Source organism: Aythya ferina (assembly GCF_964211825.1).
Source record: "Aythya ferina genome assembly, chromosome: 6".
NCBI lineage: Eukaryota > Metazoa > Chordata > Aves > Anseriformes > Anatidae > Aythya > Aythya ferina.
Window position 1 is genome coordinate 6,044,297 of NC_140303.1, and position 27,977 is coordinate 6,072,273.

The following is a 27,977-nucleotide window of genomic DNA, read 5'->3' on the forward strand; positions in this document are numbered from 1 at the left end:
TATTTCTATGCTTTGAAACTAAATCAGGAAAATTGAAAACATTACACATAGTAGTAATTAGATGACAATTCTCCCTTAGGCCCCAAAACAGTCAAATTGAGCTAGTACTGTACATTAAATCGCATGTTCTGTAGGTCTTAATTTTTGCAAGCCCTGCACCTTTTGCAAGTCTCATGACACTTTGCAAAGAATTGTAAGCCATCACCCAAGCTCTGCATAAATGCATGCCATTCTCTCCAGAACATCGTTAGACCTTTCTGATGTCGCTGCTCAGATGGGTGAACTTCACATCTACCAGGAACACGTTATTGGTGTCGTCCACTGTGTGTGCTTCTCTCGAGCTTCTTTATCTTGGTTGAGTAGGGGAAAAAAGCCATTAAGCAATTTAATGATGGGTTAAGGATAGCTCATGTCTAAAACCATTACGGTCATCTCAGCTATTCCTGTCAAGCTCCATATGGCCTCTGTAGGAAACAATTACAACTTTACAAGAAAAAGAGTTTCTGCCCAGCTTGTTCAAATTTTAACAGAGTTTGGACATGTCAGTTCATTCTGCTATTTTCAAGTCACTTTCCTCATTTTATAATGACTTTAAAACTCCTTCTGAACAGGGTTATTGTCTCTTGGATGGAGCACCACGTCTGATTTCCATCTGTATTAAATACTCCTTAAGACTCTCTCCAGCCATATAGACGACCTTCACCGAACAGTGTGAAACTCAGATGGATTAAGGCCCATTGCCAATGCCAGAATGAAGTAAAGGGAGATCATGGAAAGGAAAGGGGAAGGAAAGGGGAAGGAAGAGGGTGAGCTATGAGCTATAACCACTGGTTCTATTTTCTTTGTGAATGGCAACTATCCATACAGTGACATTTCATCTATGAATTCATATTTGTTAGCAATATTGAGTAACAGCTTTCTAGTCATATGTTCTGAATTAGCAAATAGTGCTGTCCTCAAAATCCTGTAGTGAACTTGTGGCAGGGAATTTACAGGAATCACAGACTTGCAAGGTTTAGGCATTGCTAACTTGGAGGCAAAGTTAGGTAACTCAGACCACAGCAGGTTTACTATCACCCTGTGAAGGTCCAGGTGGATAAGACTGTGGGTAAGGTATATAAGATATAGGATACAAGAACTTTATCCAGCCTATCATATTGTTTCTGTACTCCTCAAGATCAATGGTAGAAGCTTCCTACATCCTCTCCTGAAAGAAATCTGGGGGGGGTGGGGTCACAGGCCAGGTCAATATGTTAAGGTTGTTAAAAGAATGAATGGAGGTATTAACTTACTTCAGATCCAGGATATTCTAAATTGCTTCACTGAATCACATCCAAGTTCTGGCTGCAGACTGAGCTCTGCTCTGCCAGCCGCAAAATCCAGAGGCACCAAAAGCTGCTCACGGGCAAGGCTGTCCTCTGCTGCGTGCTTCCAGTGATTATTTTAAAACACAATTTCAATGTGCTGAGCAGTCTGGTTTCTAGGAGCTACACAGACTAATTGTTCCACAGGCTACAGCATTTCCTACCTGTCACAGGCAGGTTTGACTTGTCTTCTTACCTTAATTTTGAATAAACAGATAATTATCTTCCTCTTTTCTTTTTTCTTTCTTTTTTTTTTTTTTTAATGTATTTATAGGAAAGCACTGCTTCTTCTATCACTAATATTAAACGGGGAACAAATGCAAATCCAGTGAGCAAGTACCTCATGCACACTGTAAAATGACCTTCCACAGCAGATCCAGTTTTTCAGCAAAAGGATAAGAGACATTAGTTTGGGAAGCAAGGATTGGTTTTATGATTAAAATTTATGAGACTAATTCTCTATTTGTCAAAATGAATTTGAACAGCCTTATCATGTATCTTATACAAATGTAACAGGAAAATACCACCACCATTCATCTTTAATTGATTTCTTTCTTTTTCTTTCATGTTGACCAGGTAATTTTTCACATACATAGAAAAACTACACTTGATAATACAGAGTACCAGTACACAGTCTGAAAATCTGGTATCAGGCTATTTCTAGTGATCTCATGGTTCTGCTATGATTCGTGAATATAGAAATCCATTAAAATGCTTTCATTAATCCCCGATGCTTTTACTGTATGCAAAAGGCACGCCGCTTAAATACCAAATTATACAATAGGCTTTACCCTTCTGCCATGCCTCCCTCCTGAGTCTCATTTGCTTAAGGAGGAAAATGAAAGATGAATTTGAGCTACGTCAATGAAAAATTTAGAGACAAGTTAGGGCAGAATGTTTTGCAAGAAATGACTACCGTGACTATCGCAGTTGAGTGAATAATCGGTATTCTGGAGGCCACAGTTCATCGCCTTTTTATAGTAATGAGAAAGCACACAGCTTTAGCTTGTGGAAAATAGGTTGTGCAGGTTGTGCAACACACCTACAAACTAGTGCAGACAGGAGGAATAAAAAGAAGCGTGCTGGGGGAGGCAACAGTTTCATTTACTAAAACCCAGCAATTTGTCTCTATTTCCCCCCAACACTCATTGATTCTCATTTGCATGCGATGTTGCATGATTGCCTTAGCTGTTGTTACTGTGAAGACAGTCATGGTAAAAATTCATCAAACTAGCAGGTAACAAAACCAGCAACAACAAAGTGACACAAACAAATGACAAAAAAAAAAAAGAAAAAAGGAAACTTACCAAACCTGCTTTCCTCTCTCCCCCAAAACAGACCAGCGGTGATGCCTTTCCTGCACAGCTGCTTCTACAGCCCCTGGGACTGGCTCTAGTCATAGGAAACAAAAGTAGTAACAGAATCGGGCCTTTTAAAAATGAAACATTTCTATGAACATAAGGATGTGGTTTTCCACCTCCTGAATCTTTTTAGCTACTTTCTGTCAAGTAGCAGTGACCAGATGACTGCAAATATGTGCAATTCATAGGGTCAGTCCCAACTGGTAGCCAACTGCTGCCATTTTCAGGCAGTCTGAAATCGCTTCTAGCTCTCTCCCACCTCCAAATCATTCATTCTTCCCTAACGAAGCACACTGTGGACTTATACGAAGTTTCTGAGGACACCCATGACCTGCTAGAGTCAGACAGCTGTTCACAAAGACGTGCATGGGAGATGTGCTGAACCAAAGGAGCCGCTCCTTTGGGATCACAGGGACCAGGCCAAGCTGTCACCTGGGAGGATTTAACCACTCTGGTTAGAAATCCTGTCCTGTTAGAAAACCAGCGTCTGCACCGTGAGAGGTTTGTTTACAGGCTTTTTTCCAAACCTAAACTAGCCCCCACCATCTTTTTCTCTTCACCACCACTGAAACTTTTTCCAGACTCTACTGAGCCTTTAAGGAGCACAATCACTACAGCATGTCCTATGGCATTCAGTGACAAATGTTTTCCAGAACAAAGATGAGTAGATTTATAAATTTAAAAACCGAGCAAGAAAAGTAACTTTTCAGATCGTCTTTTGTGATATAAAATCAATTGTCAGGTTTTGTTTGCTTGTTTTTGTTTCTTAACTTAAGTTTTAAATTGACTGCTATGCTGGAAATCCATTTCTTCTTCTCCTTCCCATTGAAAGATTAACTCTTCAGCTATTAAATTGTACCCATAGCTGATGGCTTGCTGTGCAGTCCATTTTTAAAAGTGCATGAAAGCGTACTGTAACCAGAATACCCCAAAGCAAACCTGCCATGCAGAAATCTGACAGTGGTACTTGATACGAAAACCATGGAGATCCCTGTATCCATTTACAGTTAATCCCAAGCTTGCTCGCAGGGGCTCAGGTCACTTTTTAATGGCCTCTGACAGCTGCACACACACACAGCGCCTTCCCCAAAGCACCACACAACCCCATGTACCACATCCTTCTACAGGGATAAACCACACCCTTGCTTAATAAGATTTGGAGCCTTCTGCACAATTGAAATTCTGTATTAGTTAAGAAAAGGGAGGATATCACAAGTCCCTCTAGCAGAGACATCATTGCTGGGGGAAGGACAGGCAGGTTAGGAAAACAACAGCCCTGCCTGCAGGTCGCTTCCTCCTCTGAGGGTCTCCTGAACATCTCACCCTGCCTACGACATTCAGTGATTTCTTGGTGAAGGCTCAGCGTCCACCTTTAAGCACCTTTATCACTGGGAAGTTCCACACATCTAAAACCACCAGAGTACATCTTCTCTCTGTTTAAAGGATCGACATTTAATTTTGCAAGAACTTGTATTTTTGGCATCGATGTCCACATAGAAAATCCAGTAGAAGTCACCCTCTGCAAATGACATCTGGTGACATTTTTCCACAATCTCTTTTCCCCTGTGAGGCCTTGCTGTTGTATCTAGTTGGCTCCAGGCTACAAGACCCTGCCATGATGATCTAACACCAAACATAAATTAGCTAATTTCTTAAACTCCTTATACTTAAACTACAGCTTCCTAAGTCACTCCAGAGACCTGGCTAAGCTGAGACTAGCTGAAGGGACATGCAATAAAAGAAGCACTAACAAAATTATTTGACACCTTAAAAATAAGCTCTACTTCAGTGTTAATTTCTGCGTTGTGCAAACCATGCACACGTCTGACCCGTTTTGAGCCAAGTATTACAAATCTAACAGGCATCAGCCAAGCACCAGCACCACAAGAGTTAAGAGCGTGTGCTGTTCTTTCCTGGTGGGAATAGGTCAGGAAGAAGAAATAGTAGGAATAGGATCCTTTACAGTGATTTCAGTTTTTATTAACATATTTTTACAGGATATCCCAGTTAAGCCAGACAGCTTGTTTACAATAGGGCCCTGTCTAAGGACAGCTTAAAAGTATTACACAGTACATACAGAAGGACAATACGGTCCCAGTACAAGCTCCCAGCAGGCAGTAAATCATTTCAAAGCTTCATGTTACACCTGATTAACTACTTGGCTCCAGTACTACAACCTATTCCAAGAATGCCTGCTTCAGTGTCGTGAAAAGTTGTCAGGGAATTTATGTCATCTGATGGCGAGTTATATAAAATAATGCCCCAGTGTCCCATTGAAGAGGCATTGCTTGGCACGAGCTGAAGGAGCATGCACTTCACACCTGCAGGATCCTCTGGTGCTACCTGCTCCTTAAAAAGGGACTCCATGTCAAGCTCTCCTTTATGAGGAGAAACCACATCATTTTGGTCCCAACAGGATCACCTAAGCCTGGATGACAACTCTATCTGAATTACGCTTCATCACACACATCCACAATTTGATCACTCACAAGTCAGTCCATCCTCTCACGTGGTTGCTGCAATTGAATAATTTTTCCCTGCAATTTTTCTTGATTCTGAAAAATGACTTAAAAATACGCATCCTCAAAAAATCAACACACTTAACATTTTTCACTAAGCACACAAGCCTGCTAGTGGACCAAACAGTGAAATCTTTACACTACCTGAACACAAAGGAAACACTGTTTCTCCAAGGTTCAAAATCAGTTCAGGCACCAAAGAGGCAAATTCCTAAAACTTCCTAAGGTCCACGGCCTGTGTTGCCTGTCAAACATGCAAGGTGCTATGAAAACCAGGTAACAACCCTCACCAAGTCTTCATTTATCCAGCTGTCGGGCAGAAAGACCTATAGCATTAACTGAGTGAGATGCAATGCATCTTGGCCAAGAGTTAGAGTACGATAAGTCAGCAAAAGAGCTGCTTAATTGTAAAATCCATTAGCTCTGGCTCCACGTGTGCAGCTTCTTCTAGAGCCATGCAGGAATTTAGACAGCAGAAAGCTGGAGGTCAGTTTTAGCAGAAACACCTGGTATGTACACCCATGAACAAACCAAGCTTTTCTACAGGGTCCTTCCCTCTTGGTCAGCTGGAAATTTGAAGTCTTTTTAAAGATGAACTGATTACCACCTGTTTCTTTAAACTACAATCTCGTAATTACTATCTTCTAATTATTAGAAAATGCAAGTGATACTTCAAGCTTTATCCTTGATTTCATGTACTGGTGAGTTTGTTTGCACTTAAGTCTCTTTGCAGGAAACTAACAGTAGTTCAGAGCATAGCAAAGGAACCAATTTCTTGCCTTTAGCATACTGCAACCCACGGTAGGCTGAGCACCTGAATTCTTCCTCTTGCTTACTGAGCGAGGCAATTTCTTATTCTAAGTTATATCACAGATCACAGTAAAACCCTGTCTTCTATAATTGAACAAGGAGCCTAATTAAAATACGAACAAGTCTTCTAAAAATAACAGCAGAACAGCCATCTCTGGACTGCAAACCTATTTGTCTGCCTTCCTCCTATATCATAATAGCATTTCCACAGCAACAGCTATCACAAGAAGTGTTATTGATGAACGGAAAGCCTATTATTCAATCACCTTTTCCTGGAAGAGGACAACAGAAAGTCCTTCTGGTTTTTAGTATGGAGTAAGTCCCAAACTAAATACTAAGGTCACGGCAAAAGAGGTGTGCAAAATATATTAGGAATCCTGGCACTGAAATACAAATCGCCCACAAACTGTAGTCATATAAGGCAGAGGAGGGTACCTGAATGGCACCACTGTGCTGGCCTTCAGGAACAGGCACTTGTGAAACTGGGAGACAAGAAAGAAATCAGGATGTGTTCCCCATCAGGGCATCAAGTGAGATGCAGGCACGGGGCAGCAGGGAATAGCAGTTGCAAATAGAAACACATGAAACAGCATCAGGGCAGGGAGATCCAGGTAAGCATTTAATGCTGGGAGAAGGGTTTGCGGACAGGCTAGCTCAGGCCAGCTTTTCAGAGGACTTCTCTCTCTCAATCCTGAGCAGTGAGGGACTTGTCCTTTCAGATGGCACAGCATCAAGAGACAGGAAGTCCGGCAGGACTGTCTCCAGCTCTGAAGGTTTTGGGTTCAGAACCTCACAGCTGTTTAGCTGGGGAAGGAAGAAGGGTGGGCAGGAGGGGAGAAGCTGAGGCAACGCCAAGCTGGGCAGCAGTAACACAAGCACTCACGGGGTTTAGCAAACTGCTGTCTGAGATTTTGGGTGAGATGTGACCAAACAGCTGCGCTGCCATGACACGAGCCTTTGGGCGTAGTGTACAGGTTCCAACACAAAGCACACGATCTTGCTTGTGGCTAGGAGTCATGCTGACTGCTCAGCAGAGGTCACACCACAGAGGCACAGCTAGGTCTGGGAGGAGCACACCAGTTGCCACAGACATTCAGTTTCCCTTTGCAGAGCTCAGCGTCTCGAGGAGACTTGATCCTTGCAGATTTGAGCTAAACATTTTAATCAGCTCTGTTTGGGGGTATATAAAGTTAGTAAACTCATTTATACCCAACTCAATATCTTCAACTGATTTTGTGTAATGGGAAGAAAAATCAGAGGTTCTGCCTAAACTACAGTAATTTCAGCCCTTCAAAGGTCCAGCTGCAACTAAAAAGCTGTGAGTGGATCTAGCTGTATTCATTGCCTTGCCCAATTCCCTGTGAGCACAGAAGTGGAAGCAGTGATATCTGCCTCTACAGACTTGGTGACTAAGTGCAGGTATTACTTACAGGTAATTTTCTTTTCCTGGTCTTGCAAGTCTTTGCCCAGAGCACCAAATACCAAAGCCATGATGTCTTAACACCACCTTTCCTGTTGAGCCGTGCTCCACCGTTTCACCACGGCCTCCCTCCAAGTGCTGTGCCCGTGGTAATTCGGTCTGCGAGAGGAGTCTGTAAGACAAAATCAAACGGAAAGTGCTGCACTCCTCTTATAATCGATCCGTGCAATTTCTAAATTGACTTTGAAAAATACACCAAATATACCCAGGGGAAATAAGCTTACAATGCGGATTGCTGCCTAAATCCATTATACAGATAGCACAGCGCATTTATTGTTGCGATGATTGAAAAGAAATGAGATTAGCAGGCTTCGCATAACATATTTAGTAAATCCAGCACTTCCCCTTCCACAACAGAGAGCTTAACATCGCCTAGAATTATAAACAGAGTACCGTATATCTTGGTTTTCCTAATTTTGAATTCCCTGCTGAACAGCTCTGTACACACACAGGACATGTGCCTACAGTAGATGGGTAACCACTACCCTCATTTGGACATACCAGCAGATTTGTGACTTACTTCACTGCGCGGATTTGTAAGAAGTGATTCTACTTCCAACAGGACTGCCTCCTCAGAAAAAGGCACGGACACTCAAGAGCAGTACAGAAAGATAAGTGACATGCTCCTGTGCCAGTACGATCAGGCTAGATCAACTCTTGCTGGGGAACAACATAAAGCTGGTAAGGGAGTTCAGGGTGTCTCAAGGCCAGCGACCTAGGAGAGGAACTGTTTGAACACAAGGCAAGCCCCAAAACACTGACAAGTTTTCTCTAACTTTGACAAAAGTCTAGAGTGTAACTATGGCACCTTTTCTAGGTGAGTGAGAAAGCACAGTCTGATGAAGCCTGAAACAATCAGCTTTTGTTTTTCCGAATATTTCCCTTACATTAAGCGTTCAAAAGATAGCTGTTACACCTAAGCAGCACGGTGGCGAGTTTTAGCATGTACTCTGAAAGGGTATTTTACTACCTTCAAATAAGAAGCAGGATGAAATATCAGAGATATTAGCCCTGATTGTATTATTCCTCTACTGAAACTACACCTACAGTATTTCAGCAAGACAACAGTTTGCACTTGCATCATCTTTTCCCTTATTAAAACAAAACAAAAAAAAACACACGTACAACTTGACCAGTGTTTCTACAAGCAACTCTTGCTCAATTAAAATGATATATCCAACAGATTTACGGTACACCCTGTTTTGTCATGAAAGTATTTAATTCCATTTGATGAGTGTACGTAGGTGTCTGTTCATGAGTGAACTCCTGCTTTAAATTTGTGTTACAGAGATATTTTATATATAGGCAAGGGCAACAGGGAGGAAGCAGGAAAAGCTGAAATGTTTTTTGTTAAAGTTTCACGGAAGAGATTAAGAAGGTTAGGGACAAGAAAAGAGCTTACTTCAACACTCGTCTTAGAAGGATTTTAATCCATATTTTCTGTATGTTTTAGCTTTTTAAGGCTTGAAATCCATGTGCCACAGAAGCACAGAGTAGAAACTACGGTGTGAACACAAAAACAACAGCAAGCAAAAAATCTGTAAGGTTTTGTCGTAGTTACTTATCTGCCTGTAAACGACTAACGTGAACATTTCTAGTACGAAACCTCCCACATTACACCTAACAGTAACTGGCTGGAGTGGTCTCACCAGTATTTCCTTGGTTTGCTACATATCACATCCCTACCCGTGAATGTCAGCAGAAATACTGGTTGTCACAGGACTCTCATACCAAGCTGCACAGCCAAAAGAAAAAAAAAAAAAGTAACAGGGAAACAGCAAAATGAAGATGGAAAGAACCAAAGATGACAGGTAAGACTGAGGTGATCTTTAAAGTGACCAGTACTGTACCTGTAAATCATGATGGTTTTAATAACACCACCTACTTGAACAAAGTTAGATACAGTAATTCTAATTAAAAATAATTCTATTTATACCATAGCCCCCCTATTAACAAAAGCAATGCCTGTGCCCTCACAATAGGATTCACATCTGAAAGCACAAGCACTTTGCAAGCAGGACAATGTGCTTGCAAGATGGACGTAGCTATTTGTGTGTTACAGATGGGGAAACAGAGGCACAGAAAGCAAAACTTGTCGCTCTTCTGGGCTTTGCCACACACACACCGAGCAGGAGAAGCAGCCGAGCAACGTGACTACTGTTTCAAATGCTGGTCATTGTTCCGCTGTCATCTTCTATTCCTCCTTCTACATTTCTAGTGCTCACCAACAGCACGCCCATTTACCTCCAAATAATCAGCGCTTTGGGTGAGAGGTGCAGGCAATGTTCAGCAAGATTAAGTCAGAGCCCCTAAGCATCACCGCTACGCACACAACCACAGCAGTACCAGTCCTAACTCTGGCTGTGGGCTGAGTGGGAATGAACGATTGCAAGGGGGGATTTTTATTGTAATAAGGCTCGTTACACATTAATGTGATACTCCTATTTTGCATAATCTTGCACAAACTCACCCACCCTAAAGCATGTACGTGGTCATCATGTTTTTCTCCTGGTCAAGCAAGTGGAGCTATTTGAGACTAAGACAGACAAAAAACTTAAAATGATAAAAAATGAACCATAATTAGAAAAGTCTCTTGGATGATAATACCAAAATGCTGAAGCAGACACCAGAACAAATAAAACATGAGGAAACACTGCTGTGATCTGGCAGGTACCATGCCACACAAACCTGAACCAAGTGGGCTTCCACAGTTTGACTTTGGACTTTGCTCCTGGGCCACAAGAAGTGCCTTTTCCAGCCAGCACTCATTTCTACCTTGGTGAACTCAGGCAACAAAAGCTCCATTGCTTGAAAACAAAAGCATTCACGCTATTCAGATGTGACCGCCTCCAAGTCACCACACACCTCCCGCAACAGTACATCAGCTCCTGTCATCTGAGAGCCTCAGTAAACCTATCAGTGCTTGTATCTCTTCAGACAGATGAAACAGAAAAAAAAAAAATCAGAGATTGGTATGCTTTACTGTCCCCAGTCTGCTGAATTTGGGAATTCCCTTCATAGTTTTTCCCACTCTGAATGCTAACAGACGTGTCACAAAGACCACAGATACCCAGATTTATACAGAATCAAGAGAAACAAAAAAAATGCAGTTGACCAAGTAACATAAGGGCGCTTGTTTACAGCAGATCTGCAAAACATTACATGAACTGGTTCTTGCCATCTTCAAATAAGCAAAGAAGTTTGAGTTCTCCAAAAACGCATGAGTTGCCGTATGGTTCTGCTCAGTTTTCTTTTGAAGATGCCTACCATACAGGAGGATTTACAGCAGAGGTGCCCCTCGGCTGTGCCACCTCTCCCAGCAAAAGGGGAGCGTGACACACGGCTTACGCCAAAACCCCTCTGCTGCCTGCTTTTTTATAGGGCTTCAAGGGAACAAGCTGCAAACCGGGTCCCGAGCTACAGCCTTCAATAGCATCCCACCTTCCAGCATGGATCTGACCGCTCTGTGTTCAAAGACAGCTTTATGTTCTTTCCTTAGCAGCAGAAGCTCTCACTATCTATACTTACATAGGTATGTATATAGAGAGAGATGGCTTGTACAACAAAGTTTGAAAAAATATACCACAAAAGATGTTAGCACGAGTTGAACTGAGAACTTCTTGCTCTGTTCTCAGAGGAATCCGTGGTTTCTTTCTGACAGGAGATAATGCTAGTGGTGCGGGTTATCTGTGCCGCTGCAGCTACCAGAGCAGCACTTCTCAGCCTTTGGGTCAAAGTAGGTCATAAACCCCTCGCAGCGGTTTGCAAAACAACCCGTACACCAAGTAAGATTTCAAAAAATAAGCATGCACTTGTAGGTATGGGAAGAACTAAACAGAAACTAGCACTGGAAAAATTATGGTAATTCAAAAGCTTTTCATTTACAGCCAAAAATTGTAGGCAAAGTATTGTGGCAGCACTACCCAATGCATCTGTGATACTTTTTTTTTTTTTTTTTTTTTTTTTCCTCCAAAGGAGCTTCACAATGCCCAGATTTCTTCCAACATGTTTAAGAAAACATTTGATTTAGCAAAAAACATGCCTGAGAAGCACTGATCTAGATGTCTAGATGGCCTCATCTCACCCTCAGGGTGCCCTGACTGGGCGTCTAATAGTCTCAGATTCTCACCAGACAGATCGTGGGGATCATAAACCAGAGGTGAGAAGAGGAAAGTTGATATCATGGATTTCCACCCATGCTGGTTTTAGGATCAGTGACGCAATCTGTTCAAAGAGCAAGCCTTTATTCCACATTCAAAACGTTGAGAGATGTGAAAAATACCTATGATTAAATAATAAAAGCGATAAGTGAGTCAGAGAACATTAGAAGAAAAAAAAAGTGATTTGTGGATCGTATTTTAAGAGCACCTCATTTATGATTCAAGACAAGATCGTAAACACACTTAAGACAAAATTTGGGTGGCACTGGGGAGCCAGGCTAAGGAGCACAGTCCTTGGAAGCACTGAGTACTTTCTCCCACAGCTGACGCTGCGCCACCTCACCCTGAGCAGGAACGAAAGCACGAACTCGCCCAACCACAAGGGCCCCAGCTCTTGCTGGGAAGGCTGTGACTCCTGCTCCACGTACACCAGACGTGGTAACTGCTTCGCACGCAGCACAACGCCCTTGAACTCTGTCGACGTGGGGCCTGAATAAGCAGGCCCCAGTGAATCAGCACGCTTTCTCCCTGAGCCTCACATCTGTTGCTCCAGGAGAAAGAGGAGAACGCACTCCCCACCCCACAGGAGCCTCAGCAACAGCAAAGCACCTACGGGGAAGGCGTGAGATGCGGGTTTGAAGGACCTCAGGCTGAAGAAAGAATTGAGCTTTGGTTTGACCTATGTCCTTCGGTGGCCACAGGCTGCTTTTATCTTCACTAATATTTCCTCCGATGTTAGCAAGCTCCAGAAACCACCTTTCTCCTTGTGAAGACAATGAAATAAAGCAAGTTTTTATCACGCCAATAGAACAACTTCCTGTGCTAATTTCACATAGGGTCTTCAGCTCTCATTTTTGACTCTTGCACCACCAAATGCTTCTATTGCCTCCTAGTGAAAATAAGCTTGTTTTGACTTCTGGCATGAACCAATCATACTGAAAATTGATTCATACTGAGAATTTTGAAACAAGCTAGGAAAAAAAAAAAAAAAAAAAACTTGAAAAATTCAGAAATGATAATGATTTTCAAAATAAATCCAGAATCATTATATGCTCATCCATCTCTCTCCTCCTTCCCCACAACCATAGGAATTGCACTAAGTGAGGGACATGACAGCCTGCAATTAACCTTCCCCTACATAGCAGGGGCCCTTACAGTGTGATAAGCAGCTGAGAATAAATAAATAAATAAATAAATAAATGAAAAATTGAGCCCCAGCTATTTGTTACAGGAGGCTTAAGATGAATAAAAGGATCAAAGCAAATAACACTTTCAGACAGCCTAGAAGGAAAACAATGAGCCCATAATGGGCACATGATTGCCATCCTCCTCGTGATATCCAACAACACAATTAAGGTCAACTGTACAACCACTTCCAATTTGTTTTTTTCTTATTGCCTAGCCAAGGAGAAAACAGACATCAGTTCTGAAGATGTGGGTTTTCTTATATAAATAGAATAAATAGATAAGAAAGTTCAGAGAGTAGTATAAATCAAGAGGTTCTTTTGGCACCATCAGAGTTAAAAACTCTAACTTTAATATGGAATATTTCAAATATTATCAACCAGAAATAATCAAACTTCGGTTTAATTGCTCCCTTTGTGAAAGGACTTTATTAAATTAATTAACCAAGTTATCTTCCTTGAGTATGATCCATTACTAATTCTAAAATTATTGATCTTTGTATTTGGAAGTCGCTGTTCAGCAACAAATTGCTTTCTGCAATTAGCATATACTAGCAAGCCTAATAAAACTCAAGGACTCCTCTAAGGTCCTAAGAGACTGTAAAATGAAAATATTCTTAAGTTTGCTCAGAAATTACCATTATGCATAGTCATCTTGATCCTGGGTAGGGAAGGCAGTAAGAACTTAAGTAACTATTGACAGCATGAGTCCCAAGTGAGCTTACTATGAAAATTCTCCTTTCTCTTGTCAACACTGCCTTTCATGCTAATCAAGTTGCACTACCAAGACATTCTCCTTTTTGCCCTCCAAGTTACATCTCACAGGAACATGCATACAGAAATTCAGCATTGCCCAAATCACATTAATATTGTATTCCTTTCTCACACTCTGCTTCGGAAAACAGTAATCACAAAGTCCTCAACTTCTGTGCAAACAAAAGTGATCATCACCAATTGACAAGAAAGCTGTTGTACGGAATAAGAAAAAAGCTTCCCGAGATGCCACAGACTTCACTAAATGTAAAAGTCCACTAAAATACTACTACTTGAATTCCTAAAAATCTATAGAAGTCAAAACCAAAAAAGGAAACCTGACTTTAAAGTGACTGAGGAAAAGCAAAAGTTAATCTTGCATGAAATCATTTAGGAGACGGAAGGGTTAAAGCAATCTTACATATTAAATTAAAATTAATTATATTCCCAGCTCAGTGGAAGCCAATTTCCATTTTCTATAGTTCCTGACTTGTCACTATTATCTACATAACCAGTTAATTTTGATTATTTTCTTTTCTAGCTGGCATGATTTTGAATTTGGGTAAGATATATATTTTTACTTCAGACAGATGTATACATCTGCACATATGGCTTATTCATTACTGGAAGCTGGAAAACAAAGATTTTCAGCAATTGATAACCAACAACCAAAAACAAAACAACAACAACAAACTTTTTTCTAATCATAACAATCATTCTTTTAGCTACACACAAACAGAGCTAAGAGATCTCATGCACAGCTTGTTAGAACATGCAACTTCAGGACAACGTTGCTGTTGCTGTCTTTTCCTCCAACTAGAGGACAGTAAGGGATGTGACCTGCACGCATGACTTCTGATTTATGCTGTGCTGACGGGGAGGAACCACACTGCCAGCAAGACAATTTCTCATGATTACAGTGTTTACTAGTCTCACTGAGACTAGAAGTCCTTGTTCTGAATACAAGAAAAGCTGTGAAGAGTTCAGATCCAAGACATAAAGCATGTACAGCATGTTCAAGCTAAATGTCTCTTTTATGTAAAAGATAGATGACACGCTCTAATTAAAGGTTAGTCAAGGAGTGTAATGACCAGAGGCCAAACACAAGAGTTTAAAATCTTGATTACAGGTTGGGCCAACGGATCAAAGCAACAAATTGTCTCAGTATTCCTAGAAACAACTTTGTGAACTTTTGATTAGAAGATTACCATGTCCAGAATTATTTCTCCATTGCTTGAGACTTTTTCTTCCCTTTCAATAGCCCACACAATTTAGACGCTTGCTTCTTACTCGCCTACTTTTACTGGTGCTAAAGCACCAACCAAGGGGAACAAAACCTTGTGCAGCAATGATTAAATTTGACCTACCACACTTAACGAGGGCTTTAAACTTTCGCTGGCCAGTTCCCACCCGTGCTCCTAGCCACCTCCACCTGAGGGCTGCAGCCTCACCACGCTGTTGTGCCTGGATGTCCCTCAAGAAACTCCCTCTCACCCCAGGGCTGCCCCAGGCTTTTTACCTCTGCCCTCCGCTCCACACTTGCCTGGCTGGCCCCACAGCTGTCCCTGTCTTGGCCACCATCCTGCCTTCCCCATAGCATGTGCCACAGAGCAGGGCAGGGATGGAGGAACCCTCTTCCCAAACACCGATCTCTCCAAACCTCAGGTGAGGAGCAGCCTCTCATTACCCTAATTTTGGGGAATGACACTTACCTGATTCTTTTTCTCACCGGCTCTTGAAGCAAACCTGAATAGATGCTAGCACCAGATAGCAAGCAGCACAACATTATCTTAATAGCAACCGCTCCATCATAAAGCTGCTTTTCTAGGTTAGTGGAGAGGGCCAAGCAAAAATCAGAGGGACTGGATCCCTGTTACTCTTTTATTTACTGCGATGGCATGAGCTACCTGTCTTCTGACCATTATGAATATCAGTTCTGAAAGGATGCTTAGAAAATAAGTACTTAATCCAACAGGAAAATAAATAGCTATCAATATTTATTTAAAGGATAAAGAGAAATTGTGGTGCAATAGTTCCCCCTACTGACAGCCTGAAATTAAATTACTAATAAATGTTATTTCCTGGGCGGTCCTCACATTGCTGAGTGTCCCAATGCTGCACCTACACGAGCCTACAGGTACACCATAAACCACGTAAAAATCAGCCACCTTAGAAAACTATGAAGATTTCCCAAATGGTAGAGAAACAAATCTGAGAAAACGCCAGTAGATCCCTCAGATCATTCATCACGTATGCAAAAGGGCAATATGCAGTCTCACAGAAAGAGGATTATAACACGTGTGTGAATGTATGTACTCTGAATGAGATGCTGGGATATCCATGAGCAAAAAAACAGGAGCACAGGTAAAGTGCTGCCGTATCTCCTCCTCTGTGTGTGACACATTTGGGTCTGAGCAGGGACTTGTCAAACTGAAAATGCTAATGTGGTTTTATACACTGATTATTTAATAAAAAAATAAAGAAAATGCTCCAGTACGTTACAGCCTCATCTCACTTGAAAAAGGTAATGGACAAATATGCAACAGTACAACATGAAAGGACATTAAATACAGAGACTACAGAAGTGCACACTTCTATAAATCAGAATTTTGCAGAGGTCTGTTATGATCCTGGCTCTCAAAATGCAAATGCACATGAAAAAAATTCTAAATGCTAATAAAAAAAAAGCCTCATCTCATTTCAAGCGCATGTATGGTGAAGATGACGTCTACCAGCAGATCTGGAAGTTACCTATGTATCAGAGATTCTCTCATCACTTTCAATTCTCCCTCTGCTCTGTCTGGAAAATGTAATTACACATCAACAGTGACACGCACCTTCCTTTTAACTACATCTCCTGCACCTGGCTTTCTCACTTGCACGAGGTTTCATGTTCCTCCAGCCCAGCGCGTAACACTGCTCCACCAGCTCACTGGCACTTCCCGAGAGCACGCCTTTTGTTCGCTGTTTGTACAGCCTGGCACAGAGAAGTCTTGCTGGTGACTGGGGTTTCTGGTAACACACAATGTTACAAATAAAATAATCATTGCTCAAAAGAAGCCTCTTTAAGGCAGACTGCAGCTGCTTTGTGTGACATCAAAGACTCGATCCTACCATTCAAGCTCTGTGCTGAGGTAAGACAGATTTGAAATTGTCATAATTTAGCATTTGCCATTTGCTTTGGTTTTAGCAACGATGCACCTGACGTTACAGAGATCCGTTTTCCAATAATGTATTTAGAGCAAAAATAATACTTGGAGCATGCCTGTTGTCATAACCCTTTCATAATAATATTTACTGATCCGGATGGTGTCAGGCTGTTAACCCTTTAGGACAGGGACCGAGCCTTTTATCTCAGGCGCTGCCTGAAACGAGCAGCACGGGCAGCCACTGCAGGAAGTGGCAGCACGTAGCATTTCCACGCTGTTCCTCCAAACTCCTCTCAGGGCTGCCCTCAGCCTTTTAACGAGCGCTAATTGCAAAAGCTGGCTAGCGAAGCTCCCATGCTGGAAAGCTGCTGGCCCCCTGATCCCGGTGGAGAGGGAGAAGCCTGGCTCCCTGGGAACACGACAGGCCCCAGCCCTCTGCCTTCCACACAGGCTCAGGCGCCACAGTATAAATTGGAGATTTTTTAAAATTTTTGGCTCAATAACCTCCTTCTGGCCATTTCCTAAGTAAGTGCCGGAGCCGTGTCACGCCAGCTAACCCAGCGTGGCGCGGTGACTGCTGCGTGGCCACGCTGCTCGCCGTGTTTCGTAGCCCAGACACGACTCTCGCTCCCGTCCCGCTCCCCGGGGCGGCGAGGGCGCAGCTGACGCACAGGAAAAGCCGCCGGGACGGGGCTGGGGCAGCATAAAGCAGGGCAGGCGGCAGACACGCCTGGGGACACCGCCTGCAGCAGGGCTCGGCTGGGGAGCGCTCGCACAGGCAAGTGGGGGCATCCTGGGGGGGGTCTCCGTCTGGTCGTCTGTCCCACGGTCCATCCACCCCAAGCGCATCTTCGAAACGCCTCGTGCCCGGGGGATGTGGGGTGCTGAAGGCAGTGAATGGAGGGGTGGCTTTTACTTCACTCTGGGGGGCTCTTGCCCCCCAGCTGGGCCGGTAGCAGGCTCACGGGCCTGGGGGTCCCCACCACCAGGGGTACGCGGGGCACCCAGCTCCTCAAGTGGCCTCCATGCCGCTCTGTCAGGGCACAAATGTGGAGTTTCTCTGCCAGAGAGACTGCGGGGAGCGCACCTTGCATCGGTACAGATCATAGATCCAGATACAGGCTCACAGATAAAAGCAGAAGTACCTGAACGAGCACCTCGCAGCACAAAAAGTGAAAGAGTTGCGCTACCAATATTTCACGTTGTGCATTTCTGCTAGATGCCTTCAGGGAAGATCCAAAACAAACAACAGGTATTGTGAGCTTTTTAGCTTGCGGTGTGACTCCCAGGAAGAGGATAAGATAGGACAGGGTGTGTTGTACTAAACATGTTACAAAAATCCCTTGTACGATCCAGACTCATCCTTTGCCAGCATGGATGCATGTGAGCATCCCTGCACATTACTTAGAAGGCCTCAGGAGGCTGCAGCCTGCACAAGGTCTTGCTTCTTTTCCTTTAGATAACAATACTAGGTTCTTACTAAGATCCTTAGGATATCACAACCACCATAATTCACAATTATGGAATTGCAATAAAAACCCTCACTGAAAGTGAGCAGGCTTGCAAATCTTACCTTTCTTTTTTTCCTGAATGCGTGCTATTACTACATCATGATTTTGTTTTCTGTATGTATCTCCAGAAATACAGCCTGTGATTCCTAGTAATTACCAGTGTAGCAATAAAGAGAGGAAAGCACTCCTGTATATTATTCTTGCTCAGCATTTTAAATAAACAAAGTAAATGTTTGGGCAGTATTTTTCCTCTCGTTAATGGAAGTAATAAAGAGGAGGGAAATGGCATTGGGCACATTTCCACAGATGGTAGGCAGCGTCCTTTATAACACACACAGAGTCATTGCATCCAGCCTTAGTTAGCGAGAAACTAAAGCTTGTCACTTTTACTTTTCATGAGTAAGTACTCGAGGCTGTTACACCTTGAGATACTTCATCCTTCTGTTGTTCTTTTTTTCCTTCTGACTTAAGCAACATAAAAAAACCCACAATACTCAAGATGTATTCTTTGAAAAGATGATGTTACAATTCATAAATGGAAATGGGAAAGCTGTTTATAAAAAGGTCAACATTTTATAAAAAATGTCAATTTTGATGAAATCTCATCTTTCTTTTCGGGAAAAAAATCTATCAGAAGTGTTCAAACATAACACTGACCTACTGCAATGCAATCTTTAATCCATGGTGCTGGGTTTTATGTCGTTTGTTAGTGCGAACAAAGATAATAAAGGAGCAGATGATCTCTGGTACAGAATCAGGGTAGGGCAGAGTTCACGTGAGGGCCAAGATACCAAGGCATGCCCTAGGGTGTCCCCCTTATCTACTTACCCATAATGGCCCATTACCAACACCGCTTCAGATTTTTCCTGCAGACACCACATCTAGAATGACAACCCGGCATAGTCTGCCCCGCAGCAATGTTTTATCTCTCTGTGCGATACAGAAGTACATCTGTTTATCTCAGTGCATCCCTCAGTACTATAGAGAAGATCTGATAGTGCTGGAAGGACCTGGAGGTATAGGCATGAGCGCTGACACAAGCACACTGCCAGTGGTACCCTTCAGAGCAACCTTCAGGCTTCTTTAGTGCACTGTGGGCTAAGGCAGCAAACCAGTTTCTACTTTTTTTCATTTGAGCTTATTCCCCTTCTGCTTTTGGCCAGGCTTTTCAGCAGAAAAATAAATAAATAAATAAATAAATAAATAATAAATCACAATGAAATTGCTGTTTTCACCAGTTGGATTAATGATGATGTGGTGCAACCCTAGAGCACAAAGAGGTCATGTTCGCCCAAGCGGAGAAAGAGTCACAGAAGCTGAGATGTCTACTTTGAGAGTCTGCTCACCCCAAACAATCTCTTCAGTCCACGGAGAGGTGGATATTCAAAGACAACTCAACCCACCTAAAATCTGGAACAACCAAGCTTCTGTCTCTAATATGTCAGTAAACAGTCAAAAGCTAACTGGGATAGATATTCCAGTCAAGAATTTCAGAGCCTGTCATTGGGTGATCCTACTCTAGCTTGTCTTTTAGTTTTCATAGGGCTTTACCCTTCCCAAGCTTTTTTATTTATTTTTTTTCCAACATCAAATCTCAGAATTCTATGCCAGTAAAAAAATGGAAAAGATCAATAATTTAGGTTGTGACATAAGCAGTACTCTCCAAACAGAAGACATGGGGCTGTAGGAACAGCACAACATCATACAGTAGTATGAATTCACAGATAAGAGCAAATTCTATATTTTTACTAACATCATAAAAATAGTTTTACCTGGATTTGAAGCATACAATCCTAAGCTACTTCTATTGAAAGAGATGCTATGTAAATCTCGTTTTTTCATAAGCATCATACAGTAACCCAAAACATTTGCATTAAGGAAGAAAGTTGGTAGTGGTTCCCATTCAGGTTTAAGAGCTAAAACTTCTATTGGTCTTGCTTGCTTTTCTTCCTCTTCCCCTTAACTGATCAGCTTTAGCCAGGTAATGTCCATTTTGAAATACAGAGGATAATTAGGAATATTAAAGTATGTAATAAAAAAAGAACTGCAATGAAAATCTGGATTATTATTATATCAAATACATAACTTTCAGTATCAAACATGTTTAATCATTTCTTTTGCAGTATGTCCCAATGGAGTCAAGTTCAACAACTGGAAATAAAGTTTTTGGAGCAAGTAGACCAGTTCTATGACGATAACTTTCCCATGGAAATCCGACATCTGCTGGCACAATGGATAGAAAGCCAAGATTGGTAGGAATAATTTTTTTTCACTCTCTTATGATTTCAGTCATAAACATTTTTTTTTTTTTGCTTATCTAGTAGATTTTAGGGTGCTCATTTGTGAACTGAGCAGACATCTACACCCCAAGAATAGTATTCCACTCATTATGGATTTAGCTTGTTGAGCTAGTGTTACACTTTACTTACTTTAGGGATTCAGTGTCAGTAAACTCCTGATAAAGCTGCAAAGTTCTTCTTAATTTATTAAATAACAATTGTACATATTTTGTATGTTATGGATGTGCTTATCTTAAACCACAGAATAAAATTATTTCCTACGCTTATTCCTAATAAATAAACCACCACATACTACATGAAAGATAAGACGGTATTTTTGAAGAGAAGTTCTGAACATAATTGGGTTTTCTGCATGTGTTGAAATAATGATTTTAATGAAAAGCACCATATTACCATATTTAAAGGTTAATGTAAGTATATACTCAATGTATAAACATTCTAGATTGGATGCACTTTCTTAGAGCACAGTTTTCTGTCCCTTACAGCTTTAAATTTAAGAAACATCTGGAAGTGAGTTTTCATTTCTACTTATTCCTAAACAAAATCCCACAAAAATTGTCTAGCAAATTAACGGTATTAAAGGTTTTTCATTAAAAAAAAAAAAAAAAGCAAGTCAGATTTGAATGGACATGTTATTAATTTGCCTCTTACAGCACAAAATTATTTGACTTGTCCAAACCAGCTATTTGCAGGAACAGTTTTCTAGAAGGTGAATTTATGCACAAATCTGGATCAAATTCACTGCACAGTTATCTTAAGAAAATCCAGAACTAGATACTGAAAAGAGTTTATATTAGTAGTACCAGTAAGACATCTCAGCTTGACAAGCTAATTCCCCAAGGCTATTGGGGGACTATTGGAAAAATCTGCTAAGGAATATAATCTTTCCTCACAGTTTATGACTTACTATGCTTACGTGCCTATGGGAACACGGGGAACATTAAAATCCCCTGTTTGCCAGATTTAGCAGTCATATCTCAAACAAGCATCTGCCATTTGGGGAGCAAGGAGAGAGTGCCCTAAGGACAAGGATGCCATGCAATCCAAAGCTTATCTTCCTCTATTCTGCTCACTAATGTTATTGCCCATCGTGTAGCAAGCTGTTCCATAAACAGCAGAGCTAGTAAAGCCTGTTTTCTCATGTATTTGTGTCCTTTGTCCCCTACATACCCTTCACCAGTAGCTTCAGAGTCTTCTTGGATCCCCAAATAGTTTGGCCAGGCGAAGGCTTATCTGGTGCCTGGTGTGAAGATATATATCTGCTGACTGGCCATCTGGCTGTTGCCTCCTGGAGCAAGTTTTTACTGCCATTTTCCTCAGTGGAGGCACTAATTTGGATTCCTCTCCTCTACCAACCTGCCAGTTTTCTGGGAAATTCATGCAAACATCATCTCTTTTAGACTGCAAGCCCCCTGTCAGCGTTGGCTGAAAGTGGGCAGCAACTTCAGAAATTATATGTGTGACTGACAGACTGAGAGTGACAGCATGCATACGCCTCATTTCCTCTGGGAAGCAGGCTAAAAATGTTTAAATATTCACTGGAACCAAGACTAGAAAACCCTGGTTGTCTCCCCTCTGGCTGACTCTGTAGCCTGGGCTTAGACCATCCGCTGCCTTTATAGCTGCTCATCAAGGTGAATATAAATTAAAGGATCGTAAAAATTAATTATTTACATCGCCCTAGCTATATGCAAGTCACTATGTATTTAAAGCGTTTTTTTACAGCTTTAATTTCTCAATGGATTATAAATTTCTGTAAAGATAGTTTGGCACTTCTTATAGCATTTTTAAAATGCATGTTTCTCAATCGCTTTTTCTCTAGGGAAGCTGCATCCAACAACGAAGCAATGGCAATGATCCTCTTACAGAATTTGCTAATACAAGTGGACGAACAGCTAGACCGGGTTTCACAAGAGAAGAACCTTCTTTTGATACACAACCTGAAGAGAATCAGGAAGCTGCTCCAGGTAGGTTTTTGCTTCAGATAACAAATTGCACGCTCTTACTGGCTTCTAAAGGCACTGCCCAACCTCTGCTGAGTGCAGCTTGTGCCTGTGAACAGCTCAGAGCTGTCCTGCCCCCTGTAGACTCCATGCAGCCATGGGAAGACCAAGCCTTCAACAAGGTAACTCAAATAATAGTTCCACTCCCAGTTACCTTGTGGACAAATAATTTTTAAGGCATGCTGCTGAGATGCAACAATGCTGTGACCTTGTAGCTCAATGCATACCTGTGCCTCACTCAGCTCTTCAAAATAAGATTGTATAGTGCTTATAGAAGTTAATGTTTATTGCAAATGTAATTACTGACTTTGCAGACAAGTACACGTAACTATGATTAGCTGTGACTATCTCAGGAGTAAAAATGTGTATTTTAGGATTAACAAAACAGCACCCTGAAAAAGGAACCGCACTTGCTATTTTATGCTTAACTGGGATTATTTATTAGGAATGGCTTAAAGGATTTTCCATTAGGCTTCTACAAAGTGATATTTATTTTGATTGACTGCATGATTCTCTAATAATTGTTTATTTAAAGCAAGAATTCTCAGAGTTCCACCCCATTAGTCACCTACTTCCTGACATCTATGTGTCTTCTTCATAAAACAGATACACATCTGAGTTTAATGAAAGTTTGGGGGTTTTTCTCTTCTTTCATGGTGTTTTCCATAAGCACTTCAATGAAAATTGTACCACTTACAAAATATTTTCTTTATTTTATATGAATATATTGGTCTGGAAAATCTGAAGATGACTGTGTCAATTATTTTGGTCTCTTTATGGCTGCGTGTCTTTCTATTCTATATCCCTAATGGTGGCTTCTTAAAAATGTGACAATATTTCCACTGCTGCCACTTTTTGTTCCGGTGTTATGCAAGCAGTTTCATGTAACTTGAAACTAAAGTTCTTTCTTTATTTCTTTTCTGGTTTGTGTGGCAGCATTAACCCTCATTTCAGTGCTGCTCAAACAACAAATGCACTTACCTACTTTTGGAGTTGACTGCAGAGAGGCTATTGCTTTTATTTCTGTCATGGTCTTAGCAGACTTTGCCACAGCAGGGCTGAGTCAGAACTCCGTCACCTTATTAAAAATATTCTCTCACAGCAGCATGCACATAGAAAGAGCATTTCAGGACACTGAAAAAAGCAGTTGTATTCTTGCAGATTGTACATTTATGATTCTACCATCGCCACATGCATATGCATAGGGATTGGTATGTATTTACATACAGGCTCTAACAAATTCAGCTCTCACTGTTCCTTCTTCGCCTCACACCATTTATTTTATTCTAAAATTTTACCAAGACTTGAGGTGGAAACTCTGGATCCTCCGTGAAATTCAGCATACTGAGACAAGGCATCAGGCCCCATCACACCCATGAGTCAGTCTGTAAATGGCCAGAATGAAAACCAAGTCCTGTAAGCCCCATCTTAGCAAGGCAGCAACATCTCTGCTCCATTGGACCACAAAGGTTTGTAGGTTAATAGCCTAAAGCAATATGAACTGCCTGAGAGGACATCAGTGGTGCCGAAACTACACTACTAATTAAAAAGGACCGTGATGAGTTTGCAGTAAAATGTTTCCCATTGAGCAAAAAATTCAACAGCTCTTCTCTCTGTGAAGTTGGCCCTTCACCACTATATAATTTCTCCGTTCTATCAAGACAACAAGCAATGTCTATTTAGATAAAAAGCTACTCGTTCAGTTTCAAAATGCACGTGCATCCTACCAGGCACTGAATGACACTTTCCCTATCAGAGCCTTTCCTGATTTCTTATGACCTTTCTCACTCACAGTTTGTGATTAGCTTGTGATTATAAACTCGCAGATTGAGCTAGTTTATGACAGCTTCATGAGACAGCACCAGGAAAGGTGACTGAAGTAGACAGTGCACTGCCATAACCCCTTTTGTCCTGAAACACCACCTAGAGAGAGGGAGGCTGGAATGGCAAGCTGCAAAATTAGAGATTCTCCACCAGACTTGATGGGGGCAAGGACTGGCTTCCTGAATAGGAGAGGAAGCCACGCTTGTAAACATCTTTTCATTTCTGGTGACTCTGTGAACAGTCTCGGCTTGATTTTCTCTGAAGGTTAGTTAACATGATCCCACCTTTATCTCTGCTCTCTAGCGCAAGCACTTCTTTGAAATTTCACAGTTCACTCCTCTTCCTTCCCTTCTACACCACACACACAGGCATACAGACACATGTACAGCACACACAAAGCTGTCCAACCTCAGCACAGGATCTGAATGCAATGTTTGTTATTTTGAGCCAATTATATGTGGCTTGTCAAGGTAGATAACACTGGAAACCAGCATTTATCGCTGCGTACGCAGAGTAGCAAGTTGAGCTTTGGTATAGATTCCCACACACTATGATAACAACGATAATAAAACAATTACAAATGCAGTACACTCAAAAAGAATTCTGTAGTTTTGGGGAAAAAAAAAAAAAAAGTGTGATTAATGTTAAATTAATAATACATCTAGGTCATTGGTGAAGGGCAGCCTTAGAAGGGGAAATAACAGACCCTACAAATGGCTTGAGTGGCTGCTTTCTAGACAGCACGGGGATTGCTAGGATCAAGATTCCCAGTGCTATTACGCCTGCTTTGCAATATCACAGCCAAGCACACCCAGTCTGAAGTTCTGCTGGGGTTCACTTTTATTATCAAACAGAGAAAAAGTTCTGAGCTCCACCTGCAAACTTCTTTATGCAAACATCTTGGTTATTCAACAGGATTAAGGAAAGAAGGAAGGGAAAAAGCAAGAACTTGCCTGCCTGACGCTTGCAATATAAAGTTTTTTGATGAATTTCAGGAGTTGTGAAGTGCAAAGAGCCGAACTGTTAGCAGAAAGAGATGCCTGCCTAGCACCCTTGCTTTTAGGCCACAGGAGCCATCCCTATTCTTTTAGCATTACAGAAATAACTATGGAGCATGACATTTCTGCCCAGACTGCTGACATTTCCAGAATTATCTTGATGTAAAAAGAAGCACTGACCAGGAAACATACAATCTGAAAAAGTTATAAGCACTTGAAAAAGCACTGAGCATCTCAGCTAAGCTTATTGCGAGCTCTCAATAATTTGCTTCTCTATCCACTTCTTTCTTTTTTCAAATGTCGCCTCTTGACACTAATCTGGTATAAACACACACATTATATTAAAATCAGGATCGGTGCTTTAGGTTAAAATCCCTCATATTCTCGTATTATTATTTCTGCAGTCACTAGATGGGATTCATTTTTACAGCAGAGCAGTCTTTTGTTGCGGTGCTCTTCAGTGGATGACAGTGCAGCACAGCTGCTCGCTGAGGTTAAATTCCCTGTCCCTCCTCCCACAGAAGCCCTGCTCCCAGGAGCAGCAGCTCTATAAAGAGATGAGGAGAGAAAACATTTGGAGGGGGGAAACTCTGCCTGTGATTCTTTCTCCTGCTGAAAGCCTAGATGGAGCACAGCAAAGCAGATTAGTCACAAGGACGTGTTTTGTGCTGTTGCTATGACAGCAAAAAGTAAAGGGCAGATGTTAAGCTGAGAAGAGCTGCCTATCACTTCTAGGAACCAAATTTCAGATGCAACAGTCTGCAAGACCTTAGCCTATGAACAATTACATCTTGGCTTTATAAAGGTTGTTTTTTTTTTTTTGAAATGACTGTGCCTGTCCCTGATGTAAGCTTCTTTACAACACACAAATAGATTTAATGCACGGAAGAGACTGGCAAAATTATGGAGACTCATTTAGGGCAGAAACTGCATGCTGCTGGCTCACAGGCTCAGATCCTTGATTAGTGAGAGCAGCAGGGCTGCAGTGTCCCTGGGGGGCACAAGGCAAGGCACTGGGAAGCTCCCAGTAGCCTGGAAATCTGCGATGGCCACCGCTTTCCTGGTGCCTCACCAGCCCTCCTAGGAACGTGTGTAGGTCTCTGAGTTACCCAGGCATTTTGCATCTCAGAACTCCTCGTGTCCTTGTGTTTTCCCCCAGTGGAGCTGGAAATTTGGCTTGGCTCCCTTAGCCACGCTTAAGCTACCAGAAACTTCAGAGACACAGACGGGCCGTGCATTGCAATGGGTGTGTGACAATGACAGCAGGAGGAAGCAGGAATTCCCAGAATGGGAATTCCCACTCGTAATTGCAGCCCATCTTCATGCTCTGGTCTCCAGATAACTCTTGAAAGCAACCCCTTCTCATTAGCAGCAACATGCATCTGTGTCTCACCACTGCTTATAACATTCAGGGGAAAATCGGATTACATAAATCTTTTATAAAAGTGAAATAACTGATTTCAGGAAGAGGAACGGCTACTTTGCTCATTTACCATTGCACGCTGAGCTAATGAGGGTATGGCATGCTCTGGGGAACATTTTGCTGCGAACAATGTATATTCATGCTTTTCATTTAATATTCACAGCAGAGTCTCAGGTATTGGTGAACTTTACACACTCACCAGCCCTGCCAGAGCCTGAGATGCGGGGAGGGCAGGCAAGGGGGATCCTGCCTGGGTATGCACACCATCAGCAGCCCGGGGACTGCTTGCAAAGAGAGAGCAGGCAGATTCGCCTCATTTGCTGGTTCCCACCAACCAGTTATATCAAAATGAGCTTTTGGAAGCACTGTGAGTCTGGGAAATAATACTTCAGTTATACTTTGTCCTTCTACACAGCCCTACTTTTTTACGGAATGATCTGGAATAGCATCTTAAGCTATCTTCTGTCGTCTTAACCAACACAACTTAACCTTATGGCACTTCTTTCCATATAAAACTCACCCTGCTCCTAAGCAGTACAAACAGCATCTTGCTTTCCATGCTGTTACTTACATCAGTAACACCATCATGTGCTCTTGCTCCTGCTTCATTTTCTCAGTTACAGTGCACAGCTTGTTTCCATCTGCAATGAGAACCGAGCATCCTCCTGCTTCTCCAGGCAGAACTAAAGTGAACATACAAAGGTTTTCATTTCAGTTCAGGTGACCGTTTACACGAGTCACTCTGCCAGAACGGAAAAGCACGAGGGGCCCTAACATTACTGATATTGGTGCATCAAAGAAAATTGACCAAAAAAAAAAAAAAAAAAAAAAAGCATTAGATCTGAAATAGGATATTCCAGTGGATATTTAACAAATATTTCTAATAAGCATTGTGATGAGAAACAGTTGCAAAGAATGGAAACATAGCTATTGATGCTTAAGTTGCAGTTTCCTGTTAAAGCTTAGAACTGGGTGAGAATGGAACAAAATAGACAAAGTTTCTAACACACCACAGAGAAAAAAAAAAAAAAAAAAAAAAGAAAGAAAGAAAAAAAATAAAATGTTATTTACATGCAATTTAGTGCTCATGTAACCTGCCAGATCAACAAATCAACAAATTATAGTAGAAAACATGCTT

At 41.7% G+C, this 27,977-nt stretch overlaps 2 protein-coding genes across 4 annotated transcripts in view; one reads left to right on the forward strand and one right to left on the reverse strand.

Annotated features, from left to right (window-relative positions):
* Positions 1–227: 227 nt before the first annotated feature.
* Positions 228–27,880, reverse strand: LOC311438486 (uncharacterized protein). The gene is made up of 4 exons (XM_084522894.1): positions 27,411–27,880; positions 7,485–7,646; positions 2,672–2,756; positions 228–350 (listed from the first exon to the last, which is right to left on the reverse strand). The coding sequence occupies exons 1-4, from the start codon at positions 27,533–27,535 to the stop codon at positions 306–308; spliced, it is 417 nt and encodes a 138-aa protein (XP_084379020.1). The 5' UTR covers positions 27,536–27,880; the 3' UTR covers positions 228–305.
* STAT4 (signal transducer and activator of transcription 4) overlaps positions 16,575–27,977 on the forward strand; it is a 41,103-nt gene continuing 29,700 nt past the window's right edge. For 2 of the 3 annotated variants that reach the window (XM_084522891.1, XM_084522893.1), the window contains exons 1-3: positions 17,466–17,558; positions 20,415–20,543; positions 22,414–22,558. In XM_084522891.1, the coding sequence (XP_084379017.1) occupies positions 20,416–20,543; positions 22,414–22,558 (273 nt within the window). In that variant the 5' untranslated portion in view covers positions 17,466–17,558; position 20,415. Of the gene's footprint in view, positions 16,766–17,465; positions 17,559–20,414; positions 20,544–22,413; positions 22,559–27,977 lie in introns of those variants that run through there. The other variant, XM_084522892.1, reaches the window with a different exon arrangement.

Coding starts and splice junctions, on each gene's coding strand:
- LOC311438486 (XM_084522894.1), bottom strand. CDS start 27,535: ATGTTCACTTTAGTTCTGCCTGGAGAAGCAGGAGGATGCTCGGTTCTC. Junction 7,647..27,410: donor CACATGATGGTGTTACTGAT/GTAAGTAACAGC, acceptor TTTGTCTTACAG/ACTCCTCTCGCAGACCGAAT. Junction 2,757..7,484: donor CCAGGAAAAGAAAATTACCT/GTAAGTAATACC, acceptor TCCTATGACTAG/AGCCAGTCCCAGGGGCTGTA.